Here is a 13,028-nt window from a genome sequence, read left to right as displayed (position 1 = left end):
AGAGAATCTCCTTGTTCCACCCAAACTCCACTTCCTTCTGCCTTAGAGTGCCTTCCCTTTGGCAGAGAGCTCAGAAGAAACTGCAGCCATGAGGTTCCTTTACCTGAGCTTTGCTCTGGTTTTCATCCACTTCCACGTTGTTGCAGATAAGAGAGCAGCTCAAGCTCAGGTGGGGGAGCATCTGCTGCAAATACAGAAGGTCTCAGGTTGAGTCCCAGGTATTTCCCCATCCAGAAACCCTGAAGAACTGTTGTGTGTCCGTGTAGACCATTCTCTCTTATGTGTATTATAATTCTTTATTATTTTCCCCCAAACATATTCACAATGATATTCCTATCAGATAGTCACATTGTTTCATAAATTGACTTCCCACCCCCACTTCTGCAATGTTTCTACTCAAACCTTTTCCACTGCATTATATCTTTATCTATTACAAAATGTTTTTGAACTAAAGTTATTTTATCATTTTTTCTCCACGGCTTTTATCCTGCCCACAATTTCATCTGACTACAGTTTCTTTTTAAATCCACAAAGGCCTCCGTTCTTTAGAAACATTCATCATTGTGATCTCTCAATTTCTGTGCATATGATATTCTAGCTACTGTACATAAATACTTTCAGGCTTTTTGGGACTAGTCCATTTCAACATTTTCTTCATTTCATTATATATTGTTTCCCCAAAACCCATGGAAAGACAGCCTTATTGCATTAATTCCAAAACAGGGAACGTACAATCTACTTATTAACAACTATAGGCCTATCGCACTCCTAAATAATGATTATAAATTATACGCAAATATCTTAGCTGAAAGATAAAAAAAAGTCTTCCAGATGATTATACACAATGACCAAGCTGGCTTTTTGCCCAGGAGGCACATTTATAGCAGTACTAGAAACATTATAAACATTATAAATTTTTCTCTCTATAACACGCACCTGACCATAACATGCACATCGTTTTTAGAGGAGGAAAACAAGGGGGAAAAAATTCTGAATGAAACAGTGGATTTGCCCCTGCACTCGCACCAGTCGGCTCCAGGGACCACACATTCGCTCAATAACACGCACAGACATTTCCCCTTACTTTTTAGGAGAAAAAATCTGTGTGTTAGACCAGGCAGACATTTGTTTGATAACACTAGAAACATTATTGACATTTTGGAACTCTTACAAACGAACATCAATACAAAAGCAGTGTTGATTTTTATAGATGCGGAGAAGGCCTTTGATAATATTTCTTGGAAGTTTATGAAGAAAAATTTTGAAGGGATGGGAGTGGGACGGGGGTTTGAAAATGGTATAGAGGCAATTTATTCAGAACAAAAAGCTAAATTAATAGTTAACAATGTGGTGACAGAAGAGTTCAAGATTGAGAAAGGAACACGACAAGGTTGTCCTATTTCCCCTTTGTTATTTATTTTGGTCCTGGAGGTGCTCCTGAATATGATTAGAGGGGACCGGTTGGTTGAAGGGATTCAGGTCGGAGCCAAACAGTATAAACTTAAAGCCTTTGCAGATGACTTGGTTTTGACACTGCAGGAGCCAGAATCTAGTACGAAAAGGGTTCTAGAATTGATTCACGAGTTTGGTCGGGTGGCGGGTTTTAAATTAAACAAGCAAAAGACTAAGGTTTTGGGGAAAAAATTGACAACTGTGGAATCAGAAAGGTTTCAGGAAGAGACAGATCTAAAAGTGGTTAAAAAGGTGAAATACCTAGGGGTTAACATGACTGCCAAAAACCTGAACTTATTTAAGGACAACTATGAAAGGTGTTGGACAGAAATTAAAAAGGACTTAGAAAGTTGGTCAAGACTAAAACTTTCCTTGCTGGGCCGAATTGCTGTGATAAAGATGAATGTATTGCCAAAAATGTTGTTTCTGTTTCAGACCCTACAGATTGTGGACAGAGTGGAATGTTTTACAAAGTGGCAGAGAGACATTTCTAAATTTGTCTGGCAGGGCAAAAAGCCCCGAATAAAATTCAAAATACTAACTGATGCTAAGGAGAGAGGGGGGTTTGCCCAGCCAGATTTGAGGTTGTATTATGAATCTGCAGCTTTCTGCTGGCTGAAAGATTGGCTTCTTCTTGAGAACACTGATGTCCTAGATCTGGAAGGGTTTAACAATGCTTTCGGATGGCATGCATATTTGTGGTATGACAAGGTAAAAATCCATAAGGCTTTTAAGAACCATATTGTCAGGAGGGCTGTTTAATGTCTGGACAAAATACAAAGACTTATTAGAAAACAAGACCCCAAGGTGGTTGTCACCAATGGAAGCCAAGGCCCAGAAAAGACTCAATATGGAGGCCAATTGGCCGAAATATTGGGAAATACTTGAAAAAGAAGGAGATACCTGGAGATTGCAGAGTTTTGAGAAACAAAAGGACAAAGTGTGAGATTGGTTACATTATGCTCAGATTAGGGAGGTCTTTAAGGCAGATAAAAAAAACAGGTTTCCAGGTGGAAAAATCGAAACTAGAAACAGAACTGTTAGAATCTAAGACTAAGGTACTTTCAAAAATGTATAACTTACTGTTGAAATGGAATATGCAGGATGAAAGTGTCAAATCAGCTATGATAAAATGGGCACAGGACATTGGGCACAATATCATGTTTGCTGACTGGGAAAAGTTATGGACCACTGTAGCACCCTGCTTGTGGTTAACGCTTAGCTGGAATGAAATATTCAACGCAGCAATAGAGAATTTAAAATAATAATTTATTTGTCAGACAAATAAATGAGAGGCACAGTGGTATATGGTTACCAAGCTCTGGCCTGCCCTCCTGCCATTATGGCCAGCACTTATATTCCCTTAATCCAGCCCCCTTTGCTCCTCCTTTGGCTGCCTCTGTCCAATCAGCCTGGCTGAATTTCCTATTGGCTGATTGCTATAACCAATCCTAAAAGATACACCCATATCCTCCTGTCCTTATATGGAACACAAAGAGCTATATATTGTTACATCTATAAATGACAAATAAGTAGTAATATATCTTACATGTGTCTCAACAAGGAATCTTAATTACCAGCTCACCTCTTGCCCTCCTTGCCCCATTGCCCTCCAAAACAAATGGTTAATCTTAAATTTTTATCTTAAACATATGTCAAGGATCTTGAGTTCACATCAACATTGAAAGATCTCCTTCATTTGAAGGTTTCTAAACAAATGCCTGACAACTATATATCAGGACTGCTTGGATGGCGTCTCCTGTCTGGCAGGGGGGCTAGGCTGGTGGCTGACTTAATTTCAGGATAAATACAACTCTTACAACTATATGAAATAAGAATCTAGCATTTCTTAAATCCTTTGCATAATTACATTTAAGCCAATATATTTAATACATAACATAGGTAGCCTTTGTAAAGTAAAAAAAAGGAACTCAGTAAAAAACAGCTTCAAAAGAAGCCTCTTCAGTTTACACCCCCCATTCAGCCAGCTGCTTTTCCCATTAGCTCTTTCCAACATTTAACCTTAGGAAGAAGATCTGGCTCATTTTACTGGGAGGCACATTGGTATTATTTTACTATTTACTCATTCCTAATTATGTTTATCTCTGCCTTTTTTATCTTCTGTAACATGTAGGGTCAGTGTCCTCACTCTCAGCCTGTAATTCCCCCTTTTTACGACTTTGAGAATTGTTTTCTGCTATAAATCAAGGGGCCCCTTGTCTAGGAGGAAAACATTGCCAAGGTTCTCTAAGCCAGTGTTTCCCAAACGTTTTTGGGCAACGGCACACCTGTTAGCCGGAAAAAAATCTCGCGGCACACCACCATTAAAGCCCCGCCCCGTGACGTCAGCGCGCAGCGTCACGCCGGGAGGGACGCACAAAAGCGAAAGTTTTTTCCCTCCCCCTTGCCGGGGTGGGAGGAGGCAGCAGAGCGAGGGCAGCTGAGGCGGCGGCGGCGATAGCGGGCGGAGGAGGGGGCGGCGGCGGGAGTTGCTGCTGCTGTTGTTGCTGCTGCTGCCCGGACATGCCGGCCTCCTCCTCCTCCGCTGTCTCGCGCTCCTCCCTTTTGCGCGCGCTGCCCCGCCGCTCGGCACCACCACCGCGGAGCCGCCCCCGGCTCGACGCGGATCCTCGCCGCCGCCTCTCACCGCCCGACTCGCCCGCCTTCCTCCCACGGCACACCAGCCGGTGTCTCACGGCACACTAGTGTGCCGCGGAACACCGGTTGGGAAACACTGCTCTAAGCAGCTGGTCTTCTGCCTGGCATGAAACATTTGAAAATCTAAGCCCATTTAATTTAGGAACCTGATCAAGATATAAGCCAATATAAGCCTTGATTAAAAATGCAGTCTATATTCAGATGCCACACCACCGGAGTGAGGTTCACGGCATGTAATGCCTTGAAAGAAAACATTATGAAAATGATATACAGGTGGTACATGACCCCAGTCAAGCTGGCAAAAATATATCATCTGCCCGATAATAAATGTTGGAAATGTAAAGGAACTGAAGGAACATTCTTTCACCTCTGGTGGACGTGCCCAAGGGTTAAGGCTTTCTGGGAAATGATCTATAATGAGTTAAAAAAGGTATTTAAGTATGCCTTCCTTAAGAAACCAGAGGCCTTCCTTTTGGGCATTGTCGGCCAAGGGGTGTTAAAGAAAGATAGAACCTTTTTTATGTATGCAACAACAGCAGCAAGAATACTCATCGCAAAGCACTGGAAGACCCAAGATTTACCCACACTGGAAGAATGGCAGACGCAACTGATAGATTACATGGAACTGGCTGAAATGACTGGCAGAATCGGGACCTGGGAGAAGAGACCGTGGAAGAGGACTGGAAAAAATTTAAAGACTATTTACAAAAACACTATAAACTGTATGAATGTTAGGAGAATGCACGATTGAAAGTAACACGGCAGCAGTAATTTTGTTGTAAGATATATGAGAATAAGTGAGGTTTAAGGAAATGATGAAATTTGAAGTAACATTATGTTCAAACCAAGCAGTTTAATTTACGATAAAGTTATTTAAAATTTGGGACATAATATTTGAAATTTATAAAATAAGAACTGAAATAAGGTAATAAATTGCTGTCTATAACTTTGTGACTGAGAACGCAGGCAAGGGTGATGTGAGGAAGTCCACAGATTATGAAAATACAACTCATGAACAATTGTATTTTATATGTATTTTTCTTTTATTCTTTGTTTATTTCTTAATTTTGCTTTGACTTTTTCTCTCTGTATGGTGAGGGTATCTTATATGTTTGGTGGTTTGTTTGTTGTTTTTTTTTAAAAAATGCAATAAATATCTTTTAAAAAAAATCTGTGTGTTATAGAGAGAAAAGTACGGTACTTTCATTATTATCATTTTCTCTGAGGTTGTGGGTGTCTGCACATGTGTGTTGTTGTATGCAATGTTTGGGAGGAAATAAGACGGTAAATAACAAATAACAAACTAAATATCGATGTATGTAATTTTTATTTCTTAATTATATTTAGTGGTAGTATGGCTGTATTGTTTTTTGTAACATAAAATCATTCAATAATATTTTTTTTAAAAAAAACCTTTAGCGTTTTTGCATGTCCACCACGTTAAGAAGAATGAGCCATGTATTTGCTTACATTTCCAGCATTTACTTGACAAATTTTTATACATCTTGGCCAGTTTATTTGGCATTCAATACCACCTGCACCTCATTTTAAAATGATTTTCTATAAGTGTAAAAGGAGCAGTAAATTTCATTTCCTTTTTCCATGACTTCTTTTCCAAGATTGATGCAAATGATAGATCATTTTGGTCAAACTTCTTGATATTCTATAAATTGGGCAAAGTCGGAATTGCTTCCTGGAATTAGGTGGCTTTATTTATTCAGCTAAGCATTATCAGTTCCATATTTGCAGAGAATATGGAACTGATAGATATTTAGATATTTAGAGTTCTACCCTCCAAGGCATGAGAAAACAAGCTTGCTCCCTCTTCAATGTGACAGCCCTTGTGTTATTTGAAGATGGCTATCATATCTCCTATCAGTCTCCTCATTTGCAGGCTCAGCCATCTTCCACATAAGGCTCGGTCTCCAGAGCCTTGATCATTTGACAGCCCTCCTCTGCTCCTCTGGTCAATATGCTTCTTGAATGCCAAATCCTCAGTTTTTAATTGATAATTGCATTTTTAGTGAGGATATTCTAACAGAAGATCTGGAAGTAAATTTGGCAAACGGTTGGTTCAGCTGTTTCTGGAATCCAGGTTTCTGTTCTGTTCAGTTGAAATATACTCGGAGTCGAGTGTGGATTTCATGCTCTTTATTCAGCTCATAGTAGTGAGTGTTGGGATACTGCCAGGGAGTCAGGAGCATCAGGCAGCCTCATCAGGCAGGCCTCTATCGTCGTTCCTGGACGATCTCCAGACTTCCATTGGAACAGCATCAGTCAATTAGCTACACGAGCCTCAGACACATTCCAAAACTCGTGCACGCCCTTTTCGCAGAATTTCCACAACGGAAGATTCACCCAGGAAAGCGTATTTACAGCTTTATTCAACGTTAGTCAGAACAAAGGAAAAACATGATTGCTTGCTTCGATGTCGAGGAAACAGCCAGAACAAAAGCTATATACAAAACGGAAACTCCCTGTGAGCAGGAAGTAAACAGGCATGTGACACACAACAGCCTGCTCCCTTTTTAAGGAGGAATGGAAATATCCTAACATCGAGGAATGAAAGTTGCCCCAAAATATCTGCTTAATATACATTATTTACACAATGGGCTGCAAGTGATTGGCTAATTCTGGGATTCTCCTGTAGGCCAATCAGGTTGTGGATTCACTTCCACCTGGAGCTGGATTGGGTGGCTGCTGCGGATCAATCAGACTGCTGCATTCTGAATCCTATTATTCTAGGACCAATCAGACTGCTGCCTTTTGGATCTTATTCAACTCAGTACATAACATCTGTGTTTCTAAACTATGACAAACCCAAGGCTTGCCCAGTTTACTGGAATTTCTGCCAGGCAACCAAGCATTAGCACAGGGAACACGGATGGATGGTTAGATAACAAAATCTCAGACCCTCCAACATTTTGCCAATTAAACTTGGAATGTGTGTCTTTCAGTGCCATACTCCCGGGGAAATGAGCTGGGGCTTCCCATCTTCAGCCCCCTGTTGTTGTGGTCTCCTCCTACTCCAGTGGGGGCAGCATTGGGCAGAGGAAGCATGGCAACTGGGCCCAGTGGGTGCAGCCTGACCTGCATCACCAGCAGCTCCCCTCCTCCTCTGCTTCCATGGACTAAAGCGCAGCTGCCTCCCCCCCCAAGACATTTGTCTTTGGGTGCTGAGCTCTCACAAGAGCCAGCTGACTGGCGACGGAGCTCAGCACAAAAACCGGGACATCCACTCAGAAGCTGGGATAGCTTCTGTAATTCCGGGATGTCCCAGTTGAATCAGGACTGTTGATGGTTAAGCAATCTTGTCTTGACATCAGGCATAGTGGATCTGTGACCCTCCGATTGTTGTTGGACTACAATTCCCATAATCCATGAACTGCAATTTCCACAAGCCCTGGTTTATTCTGCGTGGGTTGAAGCCAAAGGGAGAGAGGGCAGAAATTATAAGCAGCATGAGGATGAGCTGAGCCCACTCAAGGTAGCCACCGACACTACCTCCCTGCCCCCCCCCCCAAGCTACGCTTTCCTCAGTCCATTTCAGCGCCCCCTGCCCCAACCTGGTTTCCTAACATTGTTTCTCCTTTCCACTGCTGATTCTTTCTCCTCCCTGGAGTCTTCCTAACCAGTCAATGATCCCATTGTGGAAGTATACCTGAAGGAGCATCTCTACCCTCATCATTCAACTCAGACACGGAGGTCCAGCTCCAAGAACCTTCTGGCATTTCCTTCATTGAGAGAGGCGAGGTTACAGGGAAGCAAGCAGAGGGCCTTTTAGGTAGTGGTGACTATGGAACTAAGGGCAACGGCACCAGTGTAGTATTGGTCTAAGACCTGGGAGACATGGGCGCATGGGAGAAAACGATGTACATCGCCTTGAGTTCCTTGAGGAAAGTTGGGAGAGAAATGTCTAAACAAACAAACAAATTGAAAGTGGCATGGATCTGTGTTCCTATGTGTTGAACTTTAGATACCCTTTTCTGCTTGTATTTTATTTTAATTGGCATCTGCAATTATACTTGGCTATGTTATGAATTAATGTATGTAAATTAAAGTTGAAAAGAGAGACCAGATCAATGACTGAATCTGGGATCTTGATCACTAGGCAGCAATAGCCCTTCCCGACTCTTTAGTCTACACTCTCTCCCTGGCACCTCTCTGAGTTCCTACTTTCCTTCTCAAAATCCCAGAAAACACCCCTTCAGAAAATTCTGAGTCCTACTCAGAGTACACCCATAGAAATCAATAAACCTGATGTGCATTCAGCAGCATCAAATACCACTCCCAATGACCTATGGGCACCCACAAGGCAGTGGCTCCTGAATAATCAGCTCCATTTAGGTCATGGCTCCAGTCTGGGTTGAGTTCAGCCTATCCCACCCGTGTTCACATAACCAGATGGGCAGGGAAACCCAAGCTCTGTCTGGGTGCATGGAAAGCATTGGCTGCAGTTATCTGCTCCTGGGACCCGGGGATAAGAACTTCAGTGAAGAGGAATTTGGGGCAGATATTATGCATTTCCACCAGAGGAGGGTCATATTTAGTCATAGATGCTTTTTCAAAAAAAAAAAAAATACAATCTTGAATTTGCAGGTTAATATGTGTTTAATTAGATGATCATCTGAACAGACTGATCTTTGTTTCATTGCTTGCTTCACAAATGGATTGATCAGGAACACGTCCAGAAGCAAAGATCCAGAAGAATCAGCGTAGTCGTCAGACATTCTCGCCCATGGATGTGGGCTGCTCACTGATGTCACTCAAGGGCACAGCATTGTGCATTGAAGCCACAGTAAGCAGGAAGAGTTAGACCAGATGGGCAGCGTTTGGTGATTCCCTCCTGGCAGAACCCCCATTTCCTCTTGCATTGATAATTATCCTGCATAAAAGAAAGAAAGAAATCTATAATTGATGGCACTTTCATGAGCCTGGAGTCAGATTGCTCACCTTCAGGAGATGAGGGAGGATCATAGATTTGTAGTGTTAGAAGGACTCATTGGAACATTTAAGGAATCTGTACCAGAAAGGAAGAGGACATGCAGGCCCAGCCCCAGAAGAGCTCTCAGAGGAACATCAGTGCTGACATCCTCTGACCCATCCTGGATGGGCCACTGGCAGCCGCTGACTTTGAGGACTCCACCACACGAAAACACAGGGAGACCTGAGCATCCCACACTCAATTGATGTAGGAGGTGATGGCAAAGGCTGGACCCTCAAATTGATACCACATCTTGCAGGAAAGGTGGTGCTAACTATTATTTTATCTTTTTTCTGATATTTATATTGCACCTTTCTTCCAAGGAACTCAATGGCACATATAATTCTCTCAGCTCCATTTTATCTTCACAACCACCCTGTTAAGTAGATTAGGCTGAGTTGCAGTGACTGGCCCAAGGTGAGCTTCTTGGCCAAGTGGGGACTTGAATCCTGATCTGCCAGGTCCTCCTCCAGCACTCTAACTCCTACACCACACTGTTTTTCTATTCGGCTGCTGCTGCTACAACATAAAGCCCCTTGATGGAGCTTTATGGATGTTCATTGATGGAACAGCTTTAGAGCTGTATTTCTCAGAGGGCAGCCTGTACCCTGTCTCCTCTTGCCCCAATTTTACCTAGCCTTGCCATAGCACAGAACCCAACAGACACCTTGTTGTGGACAGCAAGATGGTCACTGATTTAGATGGACAGGCATGGAGAGGAAAGTCCTGATTTGACTGAAGTTCTGGTCAATTACATATTTTTTTTGACAGAATGGGTGTATTTAGAGGGACCTTATTTATCTACTGTATTTTGATCTCTTTTCCAAAAATAAACGACAAAAACAAAGTAATGGTTCACCGGGTCTTACAGATAGCAATTTGTAAAAAGAAGAGAAAAAAGCCCCGATCTGAGACTTATAATCAGAAAAGGCATGCAACAAAAATCGCTTTTCAGTTTTTTGCCCTTATAGATCTGTGCTTTTATCTTTTGTATTTATCTCGTGAACCACCCTGGATCTTTTGATGAAGTACATAAGTGAAATAAGGAGTACATAAGTGAAATAAATAACATAATTAAAAATAGTTTAATATGAATATTTCTATATGAAGTGATTAGAGATATCTGTTCCCAAGTCTCCTTTGGGAAGAAGAGCAGGATAAAAATTGAAGTAATAAATAAACCTTCCTAAATAAAAATTAGTTTGTGTGGTTTTTTTAGAAAACAAAAGAAGATTTGGAGAAGAAAATAATCCTACTAAAATGTGATTTCTTATCAGAAAGTTCAGTGAGTGAACAGCTGGATGGAGAGCCAAAAATGACCTGGAAATCAACTAGTCCAACCCTTGTTCAATGCAGGATCCTCAATAACAAGATCCCTCACAGATTGTCCCTCAAAACCTGCTTCTCTGTCATTTCAACCCCTTTGGTTCTAGTCCTGCCCTCTGGAACAACTTTCACCTGGCAGCCGTGCAAATATTTAGAGGCTGCAATCATGTCTCTCCCTCAAATTAACCTTCTCTGCTGAGCTCCTCCAATGTTCTTCAAAACAAACAGCTTTCAAATCTTGTACCCTTCCGGTCAGTTGACTTAGGAGACAGTCAAATCAGTCATTTTCCTTTTTAAAACATGGGTTCAGAACTGGCCACAGGCTACAATAGATCTATTAAATTATTTCTCATCTCCAGCCTCAGATTGCAGTTGCTTTTCAATTCATTTCTCCAGTATTTCTAAAAGGCAGAATTAACTACAGTGGTACCTTGGGTTACATATGCTTCAGGTTCCATATGCTTCAGGTTACACACTCCGCTAACCCAGAAATAGTTCCTCAGGTTAAGAACTTTGCTTCAGGATGAGAACAGAAACCATGCTCCGGCTGCGCGATAGCAGTCGGAGGCCCCATTAGTTAAGTGCTGCTTCAGGTTAAGAACAGTTTCAGGTTAAAAACGGACCTCTGGAATGAATTAAGTATTTAACCTGAGGTACCACTGTTTCACCATTGTGTGTATCTGAAGAAGTGTGCATGCACACAAAAGCTCATACCATTAACAAACTTAGTTGGTCTCTAAGGTGCTACTGGAATGATTTTTTAAATTTTCTTTCGACTACGGCAGACCAACACAGCTACTTATCTGTAACTATCAACATTGTTGGCATTCAAGAATTCCTCCCCTGGTTCAGGTCCTTAGGGACCATCAGGTTTCCAGCTCCGGTTTTACTGCTGGATATTGTGATGTATTTTGGTACTTCAGGTGAGGTCTGGTGAGTGCAGAATGAAGTGGGACTCTTTGTTGCCAAATCACATATGCGTTCTTGCAGCAGCAGCAGACGGCTGGCTCATCCTCATTTATTGAGGGTTGTCTTAACATTTTGGAAAGTTAGATAAGAGCCACCAGTTTTTACTGCCCATGGGAAGTGCAGCCTGCACAGTTTGTACCCATACGAAAAAAATGTGGTATCAAAATTCCCTGTGCACAGAGGAAAACCTTGAGGCTCTAATGCTTAAAAGAAGATGCAGAACCTAGAAGTGCTGCATCAAAACTGAATCCAAATTTAGACATCGAAAAATAGGGTTGATATGTCCTGATTTATAAAGTGATTGATCACTATTTCCTTTAGCACAAACAAAGCCCTGCTTCTGCTTCCTCCAGTGAAGATGCAGAGTGTAGATCAGGAAAACAGGATGAAAAATGAGCAAACATTCACACGTGAGTGGGACCAACTCATGGGTATCACTTACTCCTGCAGCAGCGTGCATTAGCGCCACAGTAGACGTTTCTAATCTCTTCATAGGTACAGTTCCCAGTCCTTGGGGCCTGGCAAAATCCTCCCAAGAGTGTACACAGTGGAGGTTCATCTGTGCAAAAGAGAGGGAAGTTGATTTTCATCATTTGAGAGAACATCTTGTGCAATACAGAAACGTTAATTTGACGGGTGTTTTGTTTTGAGCATTGGAAGAGCACTTCCAAGTATGAGAGCCTGAGGTCCTGGACCAGGAAATGGGAGACCAGCCTTCAAATCCAGCCTCATCATGAGGCTTACACAGTGGCCTTGGGACAGTCACTCAATCTCAGCCTAATCTCCCTTGCAAGGTTGTTGTGAGGATTAAATTAGGAAGAACCACAGAAGGCACCTTGAGCTCCATGGGGGAAAAGGTGGGACATAAATGCAACAAACAAACAAACATACAAATATTCAAAGCCCTTCTGTAACAGCAAGTCAGTATTACTATGTCCCATAATGCCGATGGGGAGATCGAGGCTGAGAGTAAAAGTATGGTTATCCATAGGCCAGCTGGTGAGCTCATGGTGGAGTCTCACAGACTTGGATTGTCAGGCATGGGAAGTCCTGATTTGACTGATGCTCCAGTCAACATTATTTTTGTACTTCAGGTGAGTTCTGGTGAGTGCAGAATGAAGTGGGAATCTTTGTTGCTTAAAAGAAGACGCAGAACCTAGAAGTGCTGCATCAAGACTGAATCCAACTTTTTACTTCTAAAAATAGAATTAATATGCCCTGAGCGTATTATCAGCTACTCTGATCCACAAACTGTTCAGTGATTATTTCCTTTAGCACAAACATAGCCCTACTTCCTCCAGTGAAGATGCAGAGTGTAGCTCAGGAAATCAGGATGAAAAATGAGCAAACATTCACATGTGAGTGGGACCAATCCTGGGTATCACTTACTCCTACAGCAGCGTGCATTAGGGCCACAGGAGACGGTTGTAATCGCTCCAAAAGTACAGTTCGCAGTCCTTGGGGCCTGGCAAACTCCTCCCAAGACTGTACAGAATGTAGGTTCATCTGTGCAAAAGAGAGGGAAGTAGATTTTCATTATTCGAGAGAACTCCTTGTGCAAAACATAAACATTCATTTGACTGATGTTTTGTTTTGAGCATTGGAAGAGCACTTCCAAATATGGGAGCCTAAGGTCCTG

At 42.1% G+C, this 13,028-nt stretch overlaps 1 protein-coding gene across 10 annotated transcripts in view; it reads right to left on the bottom strand.

Moving 5' to 3' along the window:
• Positions 1 to 13,028, bottom strand: part of LOC310702766 (uncharacterized protein) — a 286,289-nt gene that overhangs the window by 16,160 nt on the left and 257,101 nt on the right. For 7 of the 10 annotated variants that reach the window (XM_083494874.1, XM_083494883.1, XM_083494879.1 and 4 more), the window contains 2 exons: positions 12,779 to 12,895; positions 11,832 to 11,948 (listed from right to left, as the gene is read on the bottom strand). The exons of 1 other annotated variant lie outside the window; for it this stretch is intronic. In XM_083494874.1, coding sequence (XP_083351000.1) covers positions 11,832 to 11,948; positions 12,779 to 12,895 — 234 coding nt within the window. Of the gene's footprint in view, positions 1 to 8,702; positions 8,996 to 11,831; positions 11,949 to 12,778; positions 12,896 to 13,028 lie in introns of those variants that run through there. 2 more of the 10 variants (XM_083494877.1, XM_083494875.1) reach the window with 2 other exon arrangements.

The sequence above is a fragment of the Podarcis liolepis genome, assembly GCF_965112155.1.
Source record: "Podarcis liolepis genome assembly, chromosome: 3".
Lineage (NCBI taxonomy): Eukaryota > Metazoa > Chordata > Lepidosauria > Squamata > Lacertidae > Podarcis > Podarcis liolepis.
This window is presented reverse-complemented; position numbering and strand designations above follow the sequence as displayed.